Source organism: Phoenix dactylifera, chromosome 14 (genome assembly GCF_009389715.1).
Source record: "Phoenix dactylifera cultivar Barhee BC4 chromosome 14, palm_55x_up_171113_PBpolish2nd_filt_p, whole genome shotgun sequence".
Classification (NCBI taxonomy): domain Eukaryota; kingdom Viridiplantae; phylum Streptophyta; class Magnoliopsida; order Arecales; family Arecaceae; genus Phoenix; species Phoenix dactylifera.
This window is the reverse complement of record NC_052405.1, coordinates 6,643,132-6,667,934: the sequence shown is the minus strand read 5'-3', so window position 1 is coordinate 6,667,934 and position 24,803 is coordinate 6,643,132. Positions and strand designations below refer to the sequence as shown.

The following is a 24,803-nucleotide window of genomic DNA, read 5'->3' as shown; positions in this document are numbered from 1 at the left end:
CGTCCTCGTCAGGCTAAAGGTTCAAATCTAATCACAAACACCATGATTGGTCTGTGGTCAGCCTCAATGGATCTGTGCTGCAGTGTCCTCTAGTCCACATAGGTTATGGGCTGGGTCCGCTCTGATACCATTTGTAACAACCTAGAACCTCGTCCAAAATGGCTAGCCGGAAGGTACTAATTGGGTTCCTTGATCCTATATAAATACCCAAGATCTACCCAGCGAATAACCGATGTGGGACTAAATACACGCCCACACGGATCCTCACAATTTCATCATGATATGTTAACATAAATATTTTCATTTCTTGAATCGAAATATAAGGCATCATTAACTAATGTTTAGATAATAAAATTACAATTAGGATTCTATCAATAACTACTACTATCAAATGAATGATCTTGATTATTCATACTGCTTAGTTCCAAAGCTCTCTTGGACAACATCCACAAAGCTAATCCACGAGTCCAACACCCACATAAAGCATGGGGTAAATGTTAGTTATTCTATCATTATGTTTGTTTCCGAGCATAGATATTGCCAAGAAAATTATTAGATGCCTAGTATGTAACTAAAATATATGCCGGCAAAATTAATGCTCGACATATATATAATAAACAAAATGGCATATTACAGTTACGAGTATCTTGATTCATAATGGGGTCATACTAAACCAAATTAGTTGTTACATAAGTTAGATTAGATTCTTGCAATGCACGATATGATTTAATATTATATAATGATTAAAGTTAAAAACAAAATAAAAAAAACTTCTTTATTTTGATCGATTGGAATATACTTTTTTTTCTAACATGGAGTCCGATGTCTAATGGATTAGAGTTTTATATTTACTGTAGATTATAGTAATGTTCTTTCAATTGGGCAAGTATAATAATATTGATAAATACATCTAATATTGATTTCATAATTAGGTATCAATATCGACCACCTGAGCTTTGGAAGTGGTGGCATGGAGATGACTTGCGAAAGCTTGCTCCGGACCCTAGAATACACATGCTTTGCCTAATTTGTTATTTACTAGCATTTATTCAATATGATGAGTGTACATGCAAATTGGTGGATGCTAGATTAAGATGAGAGCCAAATGGAGTACAATGATATGTATAACATCATAATTTGATCCTATTACAACATAAAACATGGAGCTATATGGGATACGCAAGGAGTTGAGGGAGGCTTAAAATAATGTCAGAAAGCCGGCAAATGATTACCCAGCTTCAATACAAATATACGAAATTTGTAGCCGACTCACACAACTTCAATACAAAATACGAATTTGTAGCCGACTCACACACGAAATATCAATGCAATGCTTTTGACACCTAAATGAATACTCCAAAGGAAACTAAAGTCACAGAACCATGAAGAAATGATGTCATCCATCCCAGCTGTTACTGGAGTGCGTTTTGGGGTGCAAAGTGGTAGAGACATTTCCGGTAAAACATAAGATAAAACCTTCTTAAACCCCTCCACAGCCGTTATATCTAAGGTTTCTCTCCTTCGTCTCCTCTCTTTTAACCCCTGGTTCTCCTTAGGGTTAGGGTTTTTCCAATGGCGGGCCGAGCCCTAATCTCGAAGTTCCCCTCGGTGTCCCTCTCCCCTCTCCTCTCCTCCGGATTCTTCGCCTCCCGAGCTCTCTTCTTTGCCCGTCCCTCTTCCCCTCTCCTCCGCCTCCGCCCTCTCCTGCCACTTGCCGACTACTTCCGCCTCCCCGTCGACGGCGGCCGCGGCGGTGTGGTCCGGTGCTTCTCGACCCGGCCTACGACGTCGTCGCTGAATGATCCTTCGCCGAACTGGAGCAACCGGCCGCCCAAGGAGACCATCCTTCTCGACGGGTGCGACTTCGAGCACTGGCTCATCGTCATGGAGCCCCCCGACCCCAGTCTCACCCGGGACGAGATCATCGACAGCTACATCAAGACCCTCGCTCAGGTCCTCGGAAGGTTAGAGTTCTCCGCCTCCCTCTCCCTCCCGCTCCTCTGTATGCTTAATTTCGCTCCTTCTATTTTTTCTTCGATTGGCGTGGAAAATGGAAGAAATGCTTGTAAATGCTTCTTTATCTATCCCCTTTTGTGGAATTTTGTGCTTAGGATATGGTCGATTGGCGCTGTCTAGTGAAAGATATGGTTTTCATGCTTCTAGCCCTGGTTTGGTGCTTGTAATTTTGTTTCCGAGAATAAGATTGATTGCTTTTATTTTCCGTGGCGGATTTCTTCAAGCTTTATATTCTTTCTTACACCCTTATATATATGTGTTTTTTTTTGTGCAAACATTTATTAAATAACATTAGAATATATTTGTGGAGCTGGAGAAAAGAACATTAGTTGGCTTCCTACCTCCATTCCATATGACACTGATGTCTGTGATAATAATTCCTCTGTTATTTGCCAAGGTTATTGATTTCTGCAATTAGTTGTTTTGCTATCACCTGATACTCTTTTCTTTTTTAATTCTTTACGTGTTGTAAAGGTCCTTGTTAGCTTTTCTTTTCCCACATCTTTCGCCATGCATCTGCTCTAGTTGGGTTTGAGTAGGCGAGTTTTATGAATCTATTACCACGGAAATAATTTACTATAGTGAACTTCCATGTCTTCTCTTATTTGTCATTGTCTCTTCTAGACTTCTGCTTGGTCTGTTAATTTATGTCATACTGCAGTGAGGAAGAAGCAAAGCAATCGATATATTCAGTGTCTACAAAGCACTATTTTGCTTTTGGATGCAAGGTTTCTGAAGAGACATCATACAAGATCAAGCGTATGTCTGCTGCATCCAGTTGCTTATCCCTGCTTTTGTTTGAAGTATTGAAAATCTTACTGTTGATGCTTTGAAATGTAATACAGCTCTTCCAAAGGTGCGCTGGGTTCTTCCCGATTCTTACTTGGATGTTAAGAACAAAGATTATGGAGGTAAGCATATGAAAAATCAATTTATTTTGTTACGGAATATGCTTTTTGACACTGGTTATGGTGGTCAATTGGACACGGATGCATCTTTTGCTCATTAAAGATAAATATTATGTGAACAATGCCATAATTTAATGAGAAAATGTCTGCAATTCGTGTCTATATATCTTTCCCAAACAATATTCAACTTAAATTAGTGGTCTTATCTAAATAGATACTAAATACAGACTGGTTATTTGTATGTTGGTAGTATAAGGTCCAAATGATCAGCTGATGTACATGGAAATATGGCACTTGCCTCATTCTTGTCTTGGTTTTTGGCTCCTGTGAATGGGCAGCTAGGATGATTGCTTTGGCTGGCCTTTAGTTTGATGAATTATGCTGAACAAAATGCCTTACAGTGCAAGCATATGTATGGATGTCATGTCTAATGTTGAACATATAAAGGAAAAGAATGGTAAGTAGTTGGAGAATTAAAGGAAAAAGTTTTTATAGTATCAATTTATCGTTGCACAAACAACAATCTAAATAACCATTGCTGGGTAAGCCAAACAAAGAGATGGATATTGTAGAAATTACCATGGATTTGCAAAGATCTTTATCGGCCATTTCCCTATATCTTCTTGCTAGAATGCAAAATGAGGGTTTAAGATATGTATACTAAATCTCAGGGTTTCCTACATGTTAATCATCTGCGCTATTTAACAACTGTAGAAGTGCCACTTAAATAGAAGATAGTAGTGTTCCTTAGTTTTCTTTCATGACAGTGTATGCTTCCGTGGTGAATTCACGTACGTGATGTTGCTTCAAATGTATTTCTTGATTTTGATATAATGATATTTGTATTTTGATTTGTTGCTCTGTGTATAAAATTAGTCTCCTCATATACTTAATATGCTATCACAATCATGTTTAGAATTTTAGGTGCACTCCCCCCATCAAAGCTTTGATTTTGCCATATTTTAGTTATTGTTTTATGTTTGGTCTAGAAAACCTCAAAATTCAAAGTCATTATCATAAACTTATATATTTTAAGGCATTTCAAATTTGTGAATGCAAAGTTGGATCGTGACATCACTTTTATTTTTGTATGAGTTCTCTGTTAATTCTTAGGGTTTTGCTACTGTTAACTATGTCTGTAAGGTGGGGCTATTTCCATCAAATGGGCTGAATGACAGTCTGAATTATTTTTCTCCATGAGTGTTGTTTTAATTACCCAATCCTCCCTCCCCCAACACACACACACGCACACAGTTCCTCTATCTCTGAATTATTTTCATTTTCGTTCTATAACCTTGCACCCATATGTTGGCGCTGAATTATCTTTATACAATTGACAAGTATACCTTTGTGCCTACAATGTCTATTAGAGTGATGATGGAGAATGCAAGCACATCTCAAACAGAGCTTGCCACCATTTATGCCAACACATAAATAAGAAGAGAGATGGAATACTATATTGCCTCATTACCTCGACCACCTTCCCTGTCTTTATCTTGCTGCTAGTTTTCTTGAAATTATACATGAGATACATGATGACAAACTAAGGTAACATGTGTATACTGATCTAGCTTGGAAGAAAGTTTGCATGATGATGTTGAGAATCTTTTATTGATCACCTCATAGATATTGGAGATATTTTGACATTATTTTTTTAAAGAGGAAATTCTATAATGCGATCCTTGAAGATGTGATATGGAGCATATTGCAGGGACAAACCTACATTAAATAAAAAGTAAACAATGATTTTTTTTTTTTGTGATATTGAACTCTAGAAGTATGAACACAATTCCGCAACCGTCTTCGGAACTAGCTCATTTCCCATGATAGAAAAGCTGTAGTGTGATCATATAAAAGAATGATATTAGCGTAAAAAAAAGTTTCGCTTGGTGTGACCTGAATGATTAAATTAGCTGTTTTCTAAGGTTTAGCAAGCATAACCTGCACAATTAGGGTGGTGAAGTCATCCAATAGAGAATAATGTGTAATTCTTTAATTAGTTCGTGTCCTCCATGTATTGGTTTTCATCCTGGATTCCAAGTGCTCATTTATTTTTTTTCTTATCACTCTTGGTCTTTGTCCACTTGGAGATTCATTGACTAGGGGCCAGAATAGTTTCCATCTAGTAAGGAGGAAAACATGCTTTAAAGTGAAAAAGATTTGTTTCCATTGAAAAATAAGGTGAAGAGGACAAATCTACTTCCGGAATCATGAAAAATGTCCATATATTGATCCTGTGGCATAGAGAAACAGATGATCAGCATAACATGCTTTACCCACCAACTGATATGAAGATCTCAAGTTTCTAGTTTGCTTGACATAGTTTTGGGATCTCCACTCCTTAAAATCTTAATTACTGTTCCTTTCTTTAGGAAAGAGATTGGATTTAGAGATGGCAGATGACTCATTGGAAAATTCTCATTTGGATCCTTAATAATTCTCTCCAATTTTACCAATCGTTTGTTGCATTGTGTTTTTCTCCTTACTGCAAGGAAAGAACTTAATAAAAAATGATGGGATTTTACTCAAATATCAGCAGTTGCAGGATCATGTGTTATTTGTGGTTAGCGCGTAAGATAAATTAGAAAACATAAATGTGTTTCAGGGAGTAAAGATGAAGGTTGACAGTTAATATTTGAATAAAATGTCTAAATTCATTATATTACATGGACAAAGCATCCAAGAGAAGAAAGAGGTCTCGAATCCCAATTGGTTGAAACTAGCTATCTATTATTTTCTTGGTTTCCAGTGAAAGTAAGCTTCGTAAATTTTCCTAAAATTGTTACTAGATGCATAGCATTCAAATGTATTACCAACCAAGTCAAGGTAACTTGGCCTGCTTGCTATTTTGTTTGATTCATATATATTTTTTTTTTCATCTTTCTGTACTGCATATTAGCAACATAAGAGAAAAGTTTATTTAGGAGCTTTTCTCGAGTCTAATGTGTGGATTCTTTCACCTTTAATTTGGCAGGGGAACCATTCATAGATGGTAAAGCTGTTCCTTATGACCCAAAGTACCATGAAGAATGGGTCCGGAATAATGCCCGTGCAAATGAGAGATCCAGGCGCAATGACAGACCTCGTAATTTTGATAGATCAAGGAACTTTGAAAGGAGAAGGGAGAATATGCAGAACTTCCAAAACAGAGAAGCACCTCCGATGCCAAATCAGAGCTTCCAAAGCCAGGGCGGTCAGAACCCTTTTCCACCACAAAGTGGGATGCCACCCCGAGACATGCCTCCAATGCCTAATGCACAGAATGCCATGCCTCCTAGACAGATGCCTCCACCACCTAACCGTGACTACAATGCCATGCCTCCTAATGTGGGTGGTATGCCCCACAACTACCAGAGCCAAATGCCTCCTAACCCTCAGAGCAGCTATGCGCCAAACAGTGGACCTGGTTATCAAGGAAGCCAGGGGTATCAAGGAGGCAGTCCTGGCGGTGGCATGCCTAGTGGCCCTGGTTATCAAGGAGGCGTCCATGGGTATCAAGGGGGCAGCCCTGGGGGTGGGATGCCAGGAGCCCCTGGTTACCAGGGAGGTGGCCCAGGTTATCAAGGAGGCAACCCTGGTTATCAGGGAGGTGGCCCTGGCTATCAGGGAGGTAGTCCACCTTATCAAGGGGGTGGCCCTGGTTACCAGCAGGATGGACCTCCTTATCAAGGAGGCAGCCCTAACTATCAGCAGGGTGGACGTACTTATCAAGGAGACGCTCCTGCTTATCAAGGGAGAGACTTGCCAGGAAGAGATCATCAATAGGAACTATTTGCTAGAGATGCTTGTGCAGAATTGAGTATAAGGTAATGCAACTCTGTTGGAGCCATAGTGCAGGTGTTATTAATGTTTAAAAGACTGGAACCTTATCTGCATAGGTAATATGTCCTCCGGATTCTCTTTATGCTTGTAAGAACATGAATCTCTGAGGTGTTAAAAGGTTTTGGATTTTGATCTGAAGTTTTTCTAGTGTTATTGTTACTGTTTTGAGCAAAATGTCCTGTGATGCTAAATTCTGGCCAAATAACTTGATATATGGTATCCGACTGTATGCGCTTTGATTTGAGAAGTTTGAATGGATCAGAGGGTCCATGAAATTGAAATGTGTCAGGTATCCTTAACTCATTGACGGGCTATAGAGAGTATTTACAATTCACTGGTGGTGCATCGTGGCAGTCCATTTGAATTCAAATCTCCATTTGAATTATTCGGTGATTATTATGATTTTCTTTCCATAATTTTGATATCGGCCTTGACAGGATTAATAAAATTATTATGCTCATAGGTTGGGGCCGAGCTTCGCTCAAATTCAGCTCCCTGCTATGGAATTTTATTTTTGTTTTTGCCTACCTGTCTGTCTTTTTAAGAAATGGGAGCGTTCAGTTCCATGCATGATATGGAATTCTGATGACCCAAGCGGGTCTATAGTTTTCACCCCAATCCAATCCTTCCATGGATAACGCGAATAAGAATGATAATTCTAGGTGCTCCTTGCGATGTTCAGTAGTAGCATATGCGCCAGACTCACCTGATTGGAACAAGGAGTTCTTCTGTGGGAGCTCCCTCGAGAGGTTACAAAATTATGCTCTGATGGGGCGGCTGTGTTTTAATGGCCACCCTTACATGACGATCACCGGGTATTCTTAACTTGGACCTTTTCCTGTAGGACGTGATCTGGGATAGCAGTAACCTAACAAATGCTTTCTACTTTTTGGAGGAATAGTGTGAGATTTTTAGTTTGGCATCGATCATCCACTGAAAAAAATTTTAGATACTCATAAAAAATATTTTAAAATTATTTTTTAGATGAAATTTTGAATTGTAAAAAACAGAATCGGAGTGAATTTGGCCTATAACTCATAAATTGAAAACACTACAATACGGCTTGTTGAGGTTTACCATAAGCTGTTCGAGGTGCCTGTAATTAAATTTAAATGAATTTGGAGCTTTAGGCTTATGAGGATATTAGATATTAAATGAGAAAAGGATATGGGATTCATTATATTTAGTTCTACTAAAAAAAAGTCTTAAATATTTATATAAAATTAAAAAAATAGAAAAAAAACATCCAAGCCAGTTTTTCTTGGGGATGAAGCCCTGCGGCAAATAGTAACCTAATAAGTGCTTTTGCAGGATTAGTGACCGCTCAGTGAATGCAGCGCAAAGCAAAAAAGGCTGGCTTGAGCTGTGCTCTGGAAAACTAAAATGGGGCATATAAATATTTATGTGAGGCAACGGTTGGCGCTTCAGTTTTCGTTTTGCCGTTCGGAAAACGTAAGGTTAACAAATAACAACATCGCATTATTATCATCATTATTATTATTTTTGGTTACTATCATCATAATTAGCATCTTTTATTTTTGTGGCTGACCGCAGTATTACGGAAAGCTATCCACATGCGAGTCCGAGTCGTGCGCACCGTTCCATAATTCGCGCATGGCTGGCAGCTACGTCCAAGATCCGTTCTTATCCGTAAATTTCCAATCGGACGGCGAGGATCTGCAGATCTCAATGACAGAATTCCCGTTTCCCGTACGGCCCATGTGAGCCGAGCCGATCGGAGCCTCGAGCCGCCGAGAAACGAGACGTGGCGGCAATCTCTAAAGCATCTATCCTGTGGGCCCGCGTTATTTTTATTCTCATCTTTTTACGTTCCAGGAGTTACAATTTGGCGGTAAAGGAGTCTAAAGGAATGTCAACGTGTCTATCCTGGATTGGCTGGAACAGTAGGAACGCCCGTGTATCTCTCTTTCCCGCGCTAAAGCGTCGGGGAAATTTCTCTCGATATAAAACACCTGGAGGTAAAGCAGAAAATAAAAGAAAAAGAGAAAAGAGGAGGGGAGAGAGGAGAGGGAGAAGAGGAAGGGGGTTTTGGAATTTGTCCTCGTGATCTCTCCAAAACCCTAGGTCCGTGGGGATCCGATTCGCCAACCTCGCCACCGAATTCACCGCCGGATCGGCCTTCTACGGCGCTCTGCGACTGTTTCCCGGCCGCGGATCGGGAGGATCGAGAGGGGGACCGTAGAGATCTCGTCGGAGATCCGTTGAGGTTCCTTTGCTGGCAGCATCTTCTTGGATCCATCTCCCCAGCTCCGTTCTTCGAAATCTTTCATGTTTTTCAGATGGTAGATCGATTAGGGTTCGGAAAGGCTGCAGCTTGAATCGATGGGTCCTGGTTCCATGGATGTGGAGGCCTCGAACCCTCCGGCTTCTTCGAGTACGGATGATGGCGGCGGACAGATAGAAGCTCGATTCGCTGATCTTTGCAAGGTTTTGTGCTTGTTATTTTTTTTGATCTGTTTCTTTTCTTTTCAGTTTTTCTTTTCTTCTTTTCTTCGTGTTTGTGTTCTGAAATGGCCATCTGGCTTGGGTTGAAGGAATTGGCTCTTGGCCAGAGCATGGAGAGGCAAGGGATGGCCGCGTTTAAAGAAAGCAAGAAGTTTCTCTCGACGAACATGCCAGCGATTGGAAACAGATCGGTGATTTTCTAATCACTTTATTTTTCTCTTTCATTGATTCTTTTTATTAATGGTCTAAAGATGAAATCTTTTTAGCCGGAGGAGATGGAGAGGTACTGGTCGGCATTTGTTCTTTACTGCGTGACCAGACTGGGCAAGGGAGAGGTGAAGGAGGAGAAAGAGGGAGGCAGGATTACACTATGCAAAATCTTGAGAGCCGCTAAGCTTAAGTGAGCTGTCCTGTTCGTTTCCTTCTTCTCCTGTTGAATATCGCATGGGGTCTATTTGATCGCTTTTGATTTATTGTATGCATTTCTTGAAATGTAGTGTTGTGGCTTTCTTCAAAGAGGTGCCACAGTTATCTCTGAAGGCTAGCCGTATTCTTAGTGGACTCTACGGTTCTGACTGGGAGAAGAGGCTCGAGGTAAGAAATTTGTGGGAACGGAGTTTAATTTAAAGTTTTATTATGTCAAACTAATTTGTGCTTTTGACATTCGGTGAGCAGTTGAAGGAGTTACAGGAAAATGTTGCGCAGTTGATGGATCTGAGCAGGTAAAGTTGTGCCCTCAACAAGATTATCCATCTCTCGCTGCTTCTGGTTTGATCGTTCACCACATTAACTGTTAGATTATGATATGGAATAAGACAATAAGTGGGTAAAGTGAATCTGGGTTAGGCTGTCCACATTACCTGCTTATTTAATTTTTTTTAAAAGGTGGATAAAGTGTCAGTGCGCTAGGAATATTGTTCCGAAGGTAATTCTGTAGGATGAGCATGGGACAGTCTGATGATCTTGTCATACTTGCCAATTACTCACAAACTTGCTAGAAATATCGACTCCTGGATTTCTGAATTTTATTTTTCCTGCATCTAACACCAACATTTGCATAAAAATGCTGCTCTGGGTCTTTGAATTTGGAGTGCATTTATCTGCCCAATATACTTATTTAAGAAGCAATTCGATCACAATACTATATTGGTCATGCTTTTCATATTTAATGCACCATCTTTTATATTTGTACTTGCCAATTATGACTGCCCTTGTGTATATATTGTTTGTGTAGTCAGTAAGCACAGTTGCTTGTGGTTTTTCTTCTTAATTCAATCATATGTCCCATGTAAGGCTTGCTAGCTTTAGCTTATGACCATGACATGGTATACCAGGTTCTACAATAAGGCATATAAAGAGTTCTTCTTGCTGAAGGACGTGAGCAATGCTCAACAAACTGAAGATTCTAGAAGTGCACAGTATGTCTCAGACTGTTATCGTTTTGGATGGTTGCTGTTCTTAGCACTGCGTATTCATTCAGTTAGCCATTTTAATCTGGTGACGTGTACAAATGGATTAGTGTCGATACTGGTTAGTTTTTCCCCTTCATCCTTCAATTATTCTGGGTTTTCTTGCTCCGTTTTCTTGTTTATTCCCAATGAAGCATGCTTTTGTGCACTATCATATTATCACGATCAGTAAGCACTGATGAAGTTTACATTTGAGAGACTATGAAGCATCTGCTGATTATGTGACAGGCCATACTCGTTCTTCACATGCCTAAACACTTCAGAAATTTTACTATCCAAGATTCTGTTTGCTTTGGTAATGATATTTTGAGCCCATAAAAGTTGTTTTTTTTTCTTACGAATTCTAGCTTCATAAAAGGTACTAAAATGTTAGATCCGGTATATGTTGTTTGTCTCTTTGCTCCAGTTAAGAGATCTGACAAGGGTGTGAACCTCCTTGCTTCCTTGTGTGACAAATATCATACTTCTGAAGATGAGTTGAGGAGAATGGTGGAAAAAACTAACGAGTTAATCACAGATATTTTGAAGAAGCAACCATGTCCTGCTTCAGAATGCAAAACAGAAAATTTAGATCACATCAACACAGGTCTAAAGTCTTGTTTATGGTTGTCATTATTATTGCATTTGGGTTTGTGAACTTTTTCTTTATTGCTTTATAACAAGTTGTTTGGCATCCTTACTGTAACAGATGGCTTGACATATTTTGAGGATCTACTAGAGGGAAAGTCATTGCAATCGAGTTTGCTTATGTTAGAGCAATATTATGATGACGCAGTTAATAATAAATGTGAGTTAGATGAACGCATGTTTGTTAATGATAAGGGAAGTTTACTTGGTACTGAGAACTTATCTGGAGGAGCCATGGGCTCATGCAGCATGAGGGTATGTTTGCCATAATGCCGTAAACATGCAAGTATGGCTTCACAACTGATTTTTTTTTTCTAGCAAACTATTTATGGTTCATTACATTTATGCAGTGGAAATTTGATGCATTTGCTTCTCCAGCAAGGACAATGACAAGCTTGTCAACTCCTCCTCATTCTCCTACATCTCCTTTAAGTGTTAATTATATCAGTAGCTCTAAACTGGCTCCTGTTACACCAGTGAGCACTGCCATGACGACTGCAAAGTGGCTTCGAGATGTCATTTCTCCACTTCCACCAAAACCCTCAGCAGAGCTTGAACGGTTTCTTTCATCATGTCACAGGGATGTAACCAATGAAATTACGCGTAGGGCCAATGTAATATTGGAAGCAGTTTTTTCAAGTAATTCTTTTGGTGAACGATGTGTTTCTGGGAGTATTCAGAGTGTCGATGTGATTGATAGAACATGGGCAAAGGAGAGAAAAATGGAGGCCCTGAAGTTGTACTACAGGATTTTGGAGGCGATTTGCAGAGCAGAGTCGCAGTTACTGAAAACCAATAATCTTTCTTCATTGTTATCCAATGAAAGATTTCACCGGTGCATGCTTGCTTGTTCATCTGAATTAGTTTTGGCTACACACAGGACAGTCGTTATGATGTTTCCTGCTGTCTTGGAGGTAACTGGGTTAACAGCATTTGATCTAAGCAAGGTGATTGAAACTTTTGTAAGGCACGAGGAAACTCTTCCAAGAGAGTTGAAAAGGCATTTAAATTCTTTGGAAGAACGGCTTCTAGAAAGCATGGCATGGGAAAAAGGTTCATCATTGTATAATTCCTTGATCATAGCAAGGCCAGATCTTGCCGCAGAAATAAATCGTTTGGGGCTATTAGCTGAACCAATGCCATCCCTCGACGCCATTGCAGTGCATCATAATATTCCGTATGGAGGCTTGCCACCCCTGTCTTCTCAAAAATTTGATGCTTTGCCAGGTTACTTTTTTATCCTTAGATGAAGCTTCATCGTTTCTGTTGCTTGAGACTATAGTAGTCAATTGTGGATCCAACGTCATTACAGGCTTTGGAAGAACCTATTCAGATGACTTTCTCTAGTGTCATATTTATAATAAAAATTTTACAAATAATCATTTTCTTCTTTTATCAGACATGAAATACAAATCTCTACCAAGGCGCATGAGTTCACACATCTTATGAAGACATAAATTTGTTGTTAAAATTTGTGGGTTTTAAGCTGCAGCTTTGTTGACTTGCTGTGAACCTTTCTTAACAATAGTTATATGTTATGTATGCATGCTGTTTCTTAAGGCCAAGGGATCAATAGTTGTGTTCTAATTGTTTCTGATGCTAAATTTTTAAAGCATGCTACATTTTATTTTGAAACATTCCTGCTCTATTGCTATGTTAAGTCAAGAATTTCTATTTCAATCTTTTTTGTCATTGCAGTCCTGCATGACCTAGATTTAAGAAACCTTATCATATAAATTTCGGTTAGCTGTATCAGTCATGAAATTTCAGTTCCTGCAGAATAGAACTTTATCATATAAATTTTGATTAGCAGTTTCTCCTCATAATAAAATTGAACAGGTCTGGCACCTTATCGGTGCTGTCTTTTTTTCTTGTCGCAGATTGAGACATAAGGAGCAAGTGTTGGAGTGAGTGCAATATTTTGTTAGGGAAAAAAGCTAGACACTAATAGCTATATGCAATTTAAATGATAGAGTTGTAGGTCTTCCTTCTAGAAATGCGTCCTGCAGACAGATTTTGGTGCATCTACAGCTTTTGGTTGAGGACTGGGGAATTGTTTCTAGGGTTCATTAGGGACTATGGGGGATTGAAATAGAACTTGATTTAAAAGGGTGGCTTTTATAGGTGCTGACAAGTGCTTTACAGGGTCTAAAGTGTGGTAGATAACCATTTAACAACAAACCAGCATATAAATTTACAGGGAGAAGGGCTGGAAAAAGGAGGAGGAAAAGAGAAGGTTGATATGAAAGAAAGATGTGACAAACAGAGCTCAAATAAAACTTTCTTTAGGATCTAGATATTTATAAGTTTTAGCTACTTCTCTTTTTAGGATAGAGAATTAAAACAGCTTGCTAGGAAAGACTACCAAGGACTAAGAGTAAAGAAGATAAAAACGTGAAAAAAGTTAAATTTGATCTCTCAAATTTCTCTTGAGTATTGCTAAAGAAATTAAAAAGGGTTAAGGAAAATTGTGCAACGTACCCTTCATGGTTTGTTGTGCTGGTATTGAGCACCGGACCGGTTGTTCGGCGGTATAGGTCGGTACGGGCCCACTCCGGGCCTCTACTAACATAGTAGAGGAGGCAGGAAAGAGGGCAAACGAGAGAGAGAGAGAGTGAGGCCGACGCTTGAGAAGGAGGTGGAGGACGCGGTCGGGCAGGAAGCGATTTGCCAACTTCACTTAAAAATCATGATTTTTTTTAGCGGTTGGACCTCTGTTTCAAACGAAACAGGGGACCTGGCCACGGCCTCCACCTCCTACTCAGGCGCCGGCCTCCGCCACCCTCCGCCGGCCTCCCTCGCTTTCCCTCTCTCCCTCCCCCGCTCCCTCTCTCTTTTTCTTTCTTTCCTTCTCCTTCTCCCCCTTCAGTAATGGGTTTCGTTTCTGTTGCTGGAACCATCCGGGTTTTCCGCTGGGACGACTCGGTACGACCGGAACCATCCGGTTCGTAACGGTTTGGCTGACCTTGGTATCTTCTAAAATAACCTTAACATAAGGAAACTCATTAGAGAGATATTCCCCTAAAATCTGTTAATATGCTTCTGGGTTCTGAAATCTTATTGAGGCCCAGCCTATAAGCTATCAGTTCAATTGGATGCACTAAAATCTACATGAGGTGGCCAAGGGAGAATGTCAAAGGAATGATCTAAAATGATTGTTAAGTATATGAGTCAGTAATGATAGGCTGTGAATATTGGATGATTTTTGATGTGCAAAAGATTGAAGATGGTGATGTTGCTACTCATAGGCAAGTTGACTTAGTGGATGGTACCAAGGGGGCATGCAATGACGTAGACGTTCTCTCTTGACACCTTTATTTATTTATTTTATACCCCTAGCTTTGCTGAATATCTAATGCATTCTTTATTAAATATGTTACCCTTGTTACAGATCAGAACGGTGATGCCCGATCACCTAAAAGAATATGCGGTGAATACAGGAGTGTGTTGGTAGAGCATTCTTCATTTTCATCACCTGGCAAGGAACGTCTATTGACTTTTAACTGCCTCAGGTCAAAGTTAGCACCTCTTCAGTCCACATTTGCAAGGTTGTTTTTTTTTTTTTTTTGGGAATGTTCTTTTTCTTTTCACATCTGTATTCTAAGAACTTAATGAGATTTGTTTCTTCACTGTGAGATTTTTACATTTGACTCCTATTTGCAGCCCATCACAGCCTAGTCCTACAGGAGAAGGGGAAACATGTGCTGAGACAGGGATTAAAGTTTTCTATAGTAAGGTAAAATCTAGTGGACTATCATTGGGTATATTTCTTTTTTATTTGTTTGCATTTTAATTTTGAAGTTCAATTTTGTGCTTTGTAGATTTTAAAGTTAGCTGCTATCAGGATTAGAAGTTTGTCCGAAAGGCTACAACTGTCTCAACAATTTTCAGAGTGTATGTACTGTCTTATCCAACGAATTCTTTATCAGAGGACAGCTCTTTTTTTCAACCGACATATTGATCAGCTCATCCTATGCAGCTTCTACGGAGTTGCTAAGGTATGCATGCCAATGCTCACGTAACAGTTGTTTGTATCTGATCATTACAACCAGTGATTTCTCACTCACATTGTTTCTGGCAGGTTTTGCAATTAGGTTTGACCTTCAAGAATATTGTCAACAATTATAGAAAGCAACCACAATGTAAACCTCAAGTTTTCCAGAGCATCTTTGTTAATTGGCCATCAGCAAACCATAATGGGGTAATGTATCTGATCTTACTATTTTAACTAACTTTTTTCTTATCAGCCTTGAAACTGATATTATCTCCGAACAGAGGATGGTGCAGGAGCATGTTGATATTATTACCTTTTACAATGAAATATTTATTCCAACAGTCAAGCCTTTGTTGGTGGAACTAGCCCCTGCTAGAGATGTCACAGAAGATAAAAATAATGCTAATGGTATGAATTCTAATTTTTCTAATCACGTCATGCTGCATGAAGGTTTTCTGATACACAAGTCTTATGTCTTTCTACTGTATTAAGCAGGTCCAGGGTCACCAAAGTTGTCTTCTTTCCCAAATCTCCCAGATATGTCCCCAAAGAAAGTTTCTGCTACTCATAATGTTTATGTTTCTCCTTTGCGACAATCAAAGGTGTGCCTTCTTTGATTTCACTTGGTTTTCTTCTTTTATGATAGTCAAGTTTTTGTGCCTTTTTCTTGGTTTAAATCCTCTTATTGCTTAGGGTGTTATTCCAAGATGTAAGAGTTAAGAACTGTGTTTGCTTAAAAAGTAGGATATGTGAAGCTAAAGGGGCAGGCCGGTGCATAAGGCTTCTGCCATTGTGGGGTTTGAGGAAGGTTAGATGTACGCTGAGTAAAGAAAATATGTAAAGCCGATCCTAGAAACATATGAGGCAAGGCTTAAAAATTACAGTTAGATCTAGAATGTTTATTTCTCATACAATGATAATTGTATGCATGCTCTTTTTTGCTGCCTTTCAAGGCTTTAATATGATCAATAGGTGAATAAAGATAAGCTAGTCCAACTAAGGTCCACAAAACTAGTACTGAGAACCATACTGATAATGTTACCGGTAAGGTATGGTATGCATCGCGTATCGAGATAAGCTGCCAACATTATTTCTCACTTCTAGCATGGTACCGCTGGAAACCGGGCGGTTTTGCTCGGTTTAGACTGGTATAGATCAGTTTGGCTTATATACCGAACCCAACCGAGCCTCAATATTGTAAAAATACCTTATCGGTATGTGGTATCATATGGTACATGTCCCTATGGCAGATCTTGGGTCAACATCCAGCTTAAGTGAAGATTTGGTTAGTGGTGGAATATCTAGAAATCAATATCTATCAGAACATTATAAAAATAAATATTTATTTATGAGAGCAATATGAATAAGTTACCCTTTATTATAAAGGTTCTATTTGGTTGGAGAACAGGAAGAAGCAGGATATCATCCTTAATCCTCATGACACACCAAGATTCTGCAACTGCCCTGGGATTAGTAAAAAATGCTGTTTGGTTGGAGTTTGTGAGGTCAAGTGGGAAAAGTGGGAAAAGTAGGAGAGAGAAGAAACTTTCATCCTTTCACAGTTTACTTTTATTTTGACCTTCCCTCCCTCCTCTCCAAGGAAATAAAGTTAACCCTGTATAATGGGTTAAAATGCATTGACCAGAATAAACCCCAAAAGTGTATGAGGTGGGATAATGGGATAACCTATCTCAATTCTAGGATTATCCTGCAACCAAACACAGCATAAAGTTGGATTTGGATAACATGTATGCCATTGCGACCTTTATGTTATGCCCTGATATACTTCCTTTTTTTTCAATTTTGTTGCTTGAGTATCCATATTTTCCATTTTAGCTGTGATAGTTCTGTGAACATAGGCTGGCTATATTGCGAAACCAAATTAATTATATACCGGGGTGGAAACTTTACTGCCAAGTCCTTTCCATGTATGTGTCTAGGCACGGTGGAATACTATAATGAGTCCTGGTATGAATTTTTTTTCTTTTTGCATTCTAGATGATTGAACAAAATGAGATGCAGCCTAGCTCAACCATAAAACAGTCAGTATCCCTTGCTATAATGGAAATAAATTGTCAAAAGGAGAGCTAAATTGGAAACAACTGGTTCCCATGCATACAGTCACCACTCTGATAGTCATCACTGTCACTGTCTATCCAAAAAGTGTGCAGCCAATACGGACAAAATTCGTTGTGTACATTTTGAACCAATCAGTATGCCTCTTTTTCACTAATTTATACCTATGCAGAAAAGAAAAAGATCATGGGTCATGGATCTTGTGTTTTAGGGGGATTTTTTTTTAATGTTTGGTAATTGAGATGTTGTGAATGTTTAGTTTAGTTATCAAGAAGCTAGACAAACTAAATGCTTTTGGCAGTGTCATTTATTGTAGATCATGCTTTTCCATGTGGCCCTGGCTCTTTATTCTCATGCAGTTTAATTGATATGGGTATGCACGTAGGTTTTTCCTCGTCCTGTAGCCAATGTGATTGATTATTCTGGGTATAGGTACTGTTGAACTATAACAATGCACTTGCCCTTTTTGAAGTGTTTTGAATCAAAGCTAGGTAATTTGAGAGTCCATGCCATAGATTATGATCAATAATGTCCAAAATATCTAAAACCAAAGAGCTAATTTACACATACATACATAGTATTAATTGTTTGGTGGTTTTAATTTAATTGCGGTTTAGAAGCATCTAGATGAATTACTATGGTTCGTTTATGAAATTGAACGATGATGCAAATATGAAACCTTAAAGATGTTATTTTGCTTACAACATGGAGCAAAGGGCAGCCTCATGCATAAGGTTCCGGCCTGTGCGGGTACGGGGAGGGTCAAGTATGCACAGCCTTATTCCTGTATGCAAAGAAGATGTTTCCATGTTTTGAACTTGGGACATCTAGATCAAAATGGAGCAACTTTACTGTCGTGCCCAGGCTCACTGTCTTATATAGAGCAAGAGTTTAGATAATTTAAGTACTAACAATTCGGGGGGAAAAACCAACTAAAACCAAAGAGCTAATTTTATATTCATACATAGCAGTAATAATTTGGTACTGTGTTTTAATTTCATTATTTTTTAGAAGCATCCAAACCAATTGAGCTTCGGTTTATTTATGAAATTGAACAATGATGCAAGTGTAAAACCTTTTTAAGATTTTTTTTCAACTACATGTAGAGCAAGAGTTTTAGATAAGTAAATATATTAAGAATTTGGAGGAAACCGTAAAAAAAATGAGAAAAGAATAAGGAAATATTTTGACTACCTATATCAACAGTGAGGATTGTACTAAAGTTGGCAAGGATGTAAGAGGAACTTCAAAATGTTTGGTATGTCTCAGTAAAGTTTAGGAGTGTTTTACATTTACCTATCAAAACCATGGTCCCAAACAGATTCTCATTTCGTGCTATACAGCCTAGGTCAGCTGCAGGTACAAAACTGGCCATGGTGAACTTAAATTCCATGGTTTGAGAGAATATGTACAGGGTGGTCCACCTGCGTCTGCTTAGGAAATTCTGGGCTCATTGTGTCGCATCCTGGTATGGATATTTCTTATAAAACTTCATCTCTTAGTGAGTGTTGAACTAAGCTTGGGCTATTTCTGGTAGATCTCTAGGTTAAACTGAAAATTTTAATGATAAATTTGCCTTTGGGCTAATGCAGAACATATTTTGTGGATTACTCATGCTGGTTATCCATGGAAAAATTGCCTCCTGTTCCAAAGTCATGATGTTTTTGTTGTGGCATGGAATACTGTATTAAATGTTAGTTGCATATATGCATGTGCTAGTGTATTTTCAGTTTTCGAAATCTGGCGGTGCTATCAATGGATATGGACTCTCCCTCCCTCTCCCTCTTTCTCTCTCTAAAACATGTGCTTAGCGAGTGCCATCATTATAGTGCTTCTGCTTTGTACCATGTTGTTCTGTGTTATTTCCTTTGTTATGTTCCTACAGCCTGGAGACAACAACTCAGTTCTCTGAGATAGATACTGAATGTATAAGCTGGAAAGACAACTAACATTGCATCACTTTCCACAATAATAGGTGCTATATACATTGTCAATTATATTTTTCTTGAACAAGTAAATAGACCTCCAAGTCTATGGGAATGATTCAAGTCTTATTCTTGCTCATATATTGTATCTGTGAAAGCATTCATGCTTATCAGGGCTTGTTTTGATTTTGTTACTTATAATGGAACTTCTATGAAAATTAACAGATGGATGCGCTGCTTTCACCAAGCTCCAGGAGTTACTATGCATGCATTGGTGAGAGCACTCATGCTTATCGGAGCCCATCCAGTGATCTTGCTGCCATTAATGACCGCCTTAATTCGTATGTGAGGTAAACACCAGTAAAACATAGGATCGCTACACTCTGTTTGAAGATGCTGATTGCTGACTCTTTTCGTGTTCATTGGAATGCCAGTGGCAGTTGCAGGAGGATCAACAGCAGGCTCAACTTTGACCTCGTGAGCGATTCTATGGTAGGTGGCGCTCTTGGCCATCCAAATGGCACTTTGGCATCTTCAGCTGCTCCAGCCACCCCAAACTTTCCGGTGAAACGCGAGCAGCCTGACTCCTGACTAGCTCGTGGACTACCGCCCTTGTATGTAGCCTGCTCTGACCCACCATACCTTTCATAGATTTTCTTTCAGAGAGAGTATAATTTTTATTTGTACTTGCGTATATGAAATAGGGCATTAGGCGAGCAGCACATGCTGTAGAATAAATAATTCAGCTGCCCTCTCTGATTTGCTATTTTTTTTATAAGATCGACATATACGTGCTTACTCAACTTAATAAGAATTTCCTCGTTGCTTCTTTAACATACGTGTTCTTCTTATGCATTTCTGCTTGTGTAATACAGAACCTTCTTACATGCATTGATGCTCTGTTGTTGTAAAGGAGTTTTAAGCATTTATGATCCGTTTCAATTCATTCTCTCAACTTGCTGACAGTAAACCCTCAAAGAAACGTGTGATATCGTCCCGTATAACTGTTGGTTTGTTCAAACAACTGCATGAATATTATTTATTTAGGAAATACATTAATATCATTTGTTTGTCTGAAGAAGAGCGGCCAATGTTATTCATTTAGGGAAGGTAATCTCACAACAGCAGTTAGCAATGAGCCATGGAGGCAACTTGATTATGGGAACATAATTAATAAGTATTAGCGACGAGGGTGTGAGGGGCAATGAGAGGCAGGCAGCAGAGGGACCTCTGATGGTTTTGTTCGAGGTGAAATGGCAACTGCTACCGAGGCGGCGGCGGCGGCGGCTCCATTCTGGTCGGGGCCTGCGATGCCAGCCGGAGCTAGGGATAGCAGGGTGGTGGGCTCAGATAGCACTTGTGAAACAAATATAGCAAGGGAGATGGGGAAGGGGAGGCTGCCAAGGTAGGGGTGAGCAGGGGCTGGCAAGATATCTGATCTGGAGTTAAAGAAAAGGAGGCAAGGCAGAGGATGATTGGTATTAAATCCAAAGGAAAATAACTGGGTATCTGAAGATGCCTGTGTCCTTCGCGTTCCTCTTTCTTAGCTTTCTGGAAGGGCAGGAATCTGGCGATGCCTCACGGGCTGCAGCTCTCTGTCAGATTCCTCAGGATTTTAATCTTTCCCGGCAGGTGGAAGACACGACCCATGATGCTGCTGTCACATTCAGTACCCAAAGATCGTACGAAAGCATTCCAAAAGTGTGAACAACAGGCTAGTTGGCTGCCTCCGATTCCAGTTGCATGCAATTTAATTGTACTGTAACTTGAAAGGCAACATTTCCATTGGTCAGTAGTTTTGCTTGGTTCTCTTGCAGCGGGCATCTTGAGTGCAGGTAAATTTCAACCCATCCTGTGAGGTAATTACCTGACACTTGGCTCATACATGATGCCCACTAGGCAAACTAAGAAAAAAAATGCTTGTTTTATATTTAGTCGCACCAAAAAAAGTAATCCTTCATTCTCATAATTACATCTTGTCCTGTTGCGATCGTGATTTATATATATATATATATATTCTAGCAATGATGTGATCCTGATATTTATAGTCTTGGCATGCATGAATTAGGCTTTATAGTATTGGTCACGCTCCCTCCCTTGGTAATCAAATATTTTGGATTCTATTCTTGGATGGTGCACTCAAAGTATTTGGTCAGCTAGCTTCTTCCTTTCTCTCAAAAAATGTTTGCATGCTTTTGGTTTCGAGTTATTTGCAAATCCAAGTCCATGGTACATATTCCAACGCATTCTAACGACTCTGTATGCACATATAGGCCCGTATATCTCTACATGTCGGCATGGGCCAACAGTTGTGTAAAGATTACATGGCTCCTTTGGAGTGTTAGGCCTCATAGCCGATGCCAGGCCTAATCCATTTATCAAATGGGCTGCTCCACATGTAACTTGTTTTACTAAACCAAGCCTGCTCATATTGGGCTGAGACTAGGGGTTTGATGGGCAGGACCTGTTGAAAAAATGCCATGGAAAGCACATTGAAAATTCCGAGCGCTGACACAAGATAGCATGTTGTCACAACAGTACCCATTCTAGCTGCTTCCCAGGACACAGACACCAAAACAAATAGGAAAATACTATGTTTACAAATAGCTGCATTAAAACACCCAGCCTTTTGAATTGCAGATCATGAGGCTAGATCTTGGTTTGATGTATTTGTCTTCTTGTGCCTGAAATGAGATTTATTCTGACGTTATACCTTTCTGCTTAGCAACTAAAGATTTTAGGTTTAAGTCCTCGATGGTGTATGTTTTAAGTATTCGATCCAGGATAATTATAATACGTAGATCTTGGATTAGTTAGCTCCAAAAAAAAAAAAAAAAAAAGGATATGATTGCGAGGCGTGCTACTAGTGCTGTATTAGATCATTGGATGATCGAACGAACACTGGCTACCACAAAAATAAAAATGGTCTAAAAACATTAAAAGTAACGAGGTTGATGTGTCACAAGCTAGAAAATGCGATTGCTTTTGCTCTAATGCACATCCAAGCAATGATTAGCATCTCTAGAACATGCAACAAGGAACTTTTTTGGCCGGTTAGCAATCAAACGCAGCGCTCCACCTAAATATCACATGGAGGTGTTTCCTCCGAATTAGAAGATGTCATGTGGAGTGCTTCCACCACCCACGTGAACTACACTTGCGTGTCTTCTTCCACTCGGATCTCTTAAATGCCCGGTGTTTGCCTCCATGCAGCACTCCAACTCACCCTACAACGACCCTCGACACCACCAGCGTTCTAAGCCGACAATTTATATAGATATTTTTTTTTTTTTATGTGCACTTCATCACTTGAAGGAAAACCTTGTGTCATAACATAAACACACGACAGCAAGAGAAATAAAGATCGAAAAGGCTAGGAACAGAAGGGTAGAGAAAAGGAAAAACCTTGAAGCCCACTGAAAACCCATGAGCCGAACAAGGACTGGCTCAAACCCCGCACAACCCCACGCCACGTCCATGCGGGCGCTCGCACGCGCGAAGAGGAAAGTCAATGCCAAAAACTCAAAAGAAGTAAGAGGAGGAGGAGCCCCCCAGCTGGAACCCGTCGGCGAGCCCCGGCGCCGCGTCGTCCACCGTCGGCATCGGGCCGAACAGCGGGCTGTGCACGTATCCCTCCTCGAAGAACATCCCTCCACAACCACCACTCGCCGTGACCGGCGACCCATATGAGTTGAACTCCCCCACGTCGCAGCACATCGCCGCCGCCAACTCCTCCGCCATCCCGGCGGCGGAGCACGCCTCCGGTGGAGCATCCGACGAGGGCATCGCCTCCAGCGGAGCCATTGGCGTTGGAGAGTGTGTAAGAGGAGTTAACAGCGAAGAAGAAGAAGAAGACGAAGAATAGTAGAGCTCCGGTTGGTGGACGAAGCCGCCGCCGCCCCCCATGGCTTCATGGCCAGCAAGAGGTTGGTGGTGGGGTAAGGTGATCGCCGGGGGTTGAGGGGAGTCATGAGTGGTTGACGGCGTGTAGAAGGGGAGGAGAAGGTTGTGCTGTTGGAGGTCAGGGGAGAGGAAGGGAGTGAGGGAGGAGCCAGGTGGGAGGTCAGGATAGGCGAAGTTGGTGCGTGCGCGGGGGCCGCGGAGGGTGCGGGCTGCGCGGTCGTACGCGACGGCGGCCTCCTCGGCGGTATCGAATGTGCCGAGCCAGTGGCGCTCTTTGGTCGCCGGGTCACGTATCTCCGCCGCATATCGCCCCCATGGCCGACGCCGCACTCCGAGGTACCTCGTGCTGCCACCTGTGCCATTGCCATTGCTGCTGTTCTCTTGTTGCTGCTTTGGTGATTTGCGCTTAGGTTTCTTCTCTTGCGGCACGTCGGTGATTGGTGAAGTAGAAGAAGAAGAGGAGGATAAGAAATAGGAGAAGTCCATTTCACTGAGTAGTAAATAGAAATATACACACACACACACAGAGAGAGAGGTTGGGGTTTAGGGTGGTTGGAGTGGTGCAGCATGGTGGCGTTTATATAAGGAGCAGAAAAAGAGAGAGAGAGAGAGAGAGAGAGAGAGAGAGAGAGAGAGAGAGAGAGAGAGAGAGAGAGTGATATTCCTTAAAGATTTTACTCTGATTGCCATTGAGAAAATTATAATGGCAATTTAGCCTGAGGATTTGTGGTTTGATTCTATGTGGAGTCCACCACTGGTCAACCTAATGATTTGGACCGGTGGAAGAAGTCCAAATGGTTTTCTCCATGGCTCCAAGGTAACAGCTATGAGTGATAGTTGGATTGAGCTAAATGTTAATATGCCATGATGAGGGAGACTCTCAACGTTTCAGCTAGCCTAAATATGGATTAGAGAGCACCCAACAATTACCTTCACTTGCCAAGAAATCCTGAAGAACATTGTCATGGTACGCTGCAATGATCACCTGCTAACAAAGAAGGGTATCAGTCAATTGGAAAATTTGAAATTGTCCAAGTTTTCTGCAAGAAAATTTATTTTAAGAAAATTGAAGTCAGAATCATTAATTTGACTAGGAAACTTGTTCACAGAGCAAAATTTTGAGACCTCATAATTTGCAAGGAAAAGTCATTAACCTAGACGCAAGAGTGGAATGCATATCATTAGGAGCAAAGTGAGGAGTTGTGATCAATAAACGGAAGCATGCAAGATCAAAGAAGACTTGAACAACTGATTACAAATGAAGATTTTCAATATGAAGGGAACAAATGGTTTTCATGCATCTATTATTTGCATTAGGTGAGTGCAAAAAACCTTACAAACCAATTTTTTGCAGCCATAACATTATTCATGTGGTTAAACACATAATTTATAGTCTGATTTCACCAACATACATGAATTGATACTAGTTTCTATCTTTTCCCCATATTTCTACGGTCCGCATGTTGATTCATGAATGGCATTTGAACAAATTCAACGATATGTACCGTCAACAACCCATTACTCCTACCTTAACGCTGTCATAACAAATCCATGGCTGAATCAAAAAGTGCATGCCAAAAGCTAATGAGTAGCCCAG

General features: G+C 40.2%; 3 protein-coding genes across 7 annotated transcripts; 2 read left to right on the top strand and 1 right to left on the bottom strand.

The window, feature by feature from the left end:
- The first annotated feature begins 1,533 nt into the window (after positions 1-1,533).
- LOC103712371 (multiple organellar RNA editing factor 8, chloroplastic/mitochondrial-like) lies at positions 1,534-6,899 on the top strand. Its single transcript, XM_008798874.3, has 4 exons — positions 1,534-1,964; positions 2,678-2,775; positions 2,862-2,927; positions 5,899-6,899. The coding sequence occupies exons 1-4, from the start codon at positions 1,573-1,575 to the stop codon at positions 6,687-6,689; spliced, it is 1,347 nt and encodes a 448-aa protein (XP_008797096.2). The 5' UTR covers positions 1,534-1,572; the 3' UTR covers positions 6,690-6,899.
- Positions 6,900-8,725: 1,826 nt separating this feature from the next.
- LOC103712372 (retinoblastoma-related protein-like) lies at positions 8,726-20,139 on the top strand. 5 transcript variants are annotated; one of them, XM_026806675.2, is made up of 18 exons: positions 8,726-9,194; positions 9,302-9,403; positions 9,479-9,612; positions 9,710-9,806; positions 9,888-9,934; positions 10,547-10,742; positions 10,910-10,976; positions 11,088-11,267; positions 11,370-11,563; positions 11,659-12,535; positions 14,700-14,820; positions 14,972-15,044; positions 15,130-15,306; positions 15,390-15,509; positions 15,584-15,710; positions 15,795-15,904; positions 19,529-19,653; positions 19,738-20,139. In XM_026806675.2, the coding sequence occupies exons 1-18, from the start codon at positions 9,090-9,092 to the stop codon at positions 19,892-19,894; spliced, it is 3,009 nt and encodes a 1,002-aa protein (XP_026662476.2). In that variant the 5' UTR covers positions 8,726-9,089; the 3' UTR covers positions 19,895-20,139. The 5 variants fall into 5 exon arrangements, with proteins under 5 accessions (XP_026662476.2, XP_026662475.2, XP_008797098.2 ...); XM_026806674.2 differs by having other exon boundaries at positions 14,700-14,856; positions 19,744-20,139; XM_008798876.3 differs by having other exon boundaries at positions 8,727-9,194; positions 14,700-14,856; positions 15,798-15,904.
- A 2,473-nt stretch (positions 20,140-22,612) lies between these two features.
- Positions 22,613-23,818, bottom strand: LOC103712373 (ethylene-responsive transcription factor LEP-like). The gene has a single exon (XM_008798878.4). It carries the CDS (start codon positions 23,690-23,692, stop codon positions 22,826-22,828), a length of 867 nt encoding a protein of 288 aa, XP_008797100.2. The 5' UTR covers positions 23,693-23,818; the 3' UTR covers positions 22,613-22,825.
- Positions 23,819-24,803: the final 985 nt, after the last annotated feature.

What these genes read in the sequence shown, in the direction of transcription:
- LOC103712372 (XM_008798875.3), top strand. Translation starts at nt 9,090, where the DNA reads ATGGGTCCTGGTTCCATGGATGTGGAGGCCTCGAACCCTCCGGCTTCT. An exon ending in ATGGATTAGTGTCGATACTG is followed by an intron (nt 10,743 to 10,909) that starts GTTAGTTTTTCC and finishes ATTATGTGACAG; the next exon opens with GCCATACTCGTTCTTCACAT. An exon ending in CATCAGCAAACCATAATGGG is followed by an intron (nt 15,510 to 15,583) that starts GTAATGTATCTG and finishes ATCTCCGAACAG; the next exon opens with AGGATGGTGCAGGAGCATGT.
- LOC103712373 (XM_008798878.4), bottom strand. Translation starts at nt 23,692, where the DNA reads ATGGACTTCTCCTATTTCTTATCCTCCTCTTCTTCTTCTACTTCACCA.
- LOC103712371 (XM_008798874.3), top strand. Translation starts at nt 1,573, where the DNA reads ATGGCGGGCCGAGCCCTAATCTCGAAGTTCCCCTCGGTGTCCCTCTCC. An exon ending in GACATCATACAAGATCAAGC is followed by an intron (nt 2,776 to 2,861) that starts GTATGTCTGCTG and finishes AATGTAATACAG; the next exon opens with CTCTTCCAAAGGTGCGCTGG. An exon ending in TAAGAACAAAGATTATGGAG is followed by an intron (nt 2,928 to 5,898) that starts GTAAGCATATGA and finishes TTAATTTGGCAG; the next exon opens with GGGAACCATTCATAGATGGT.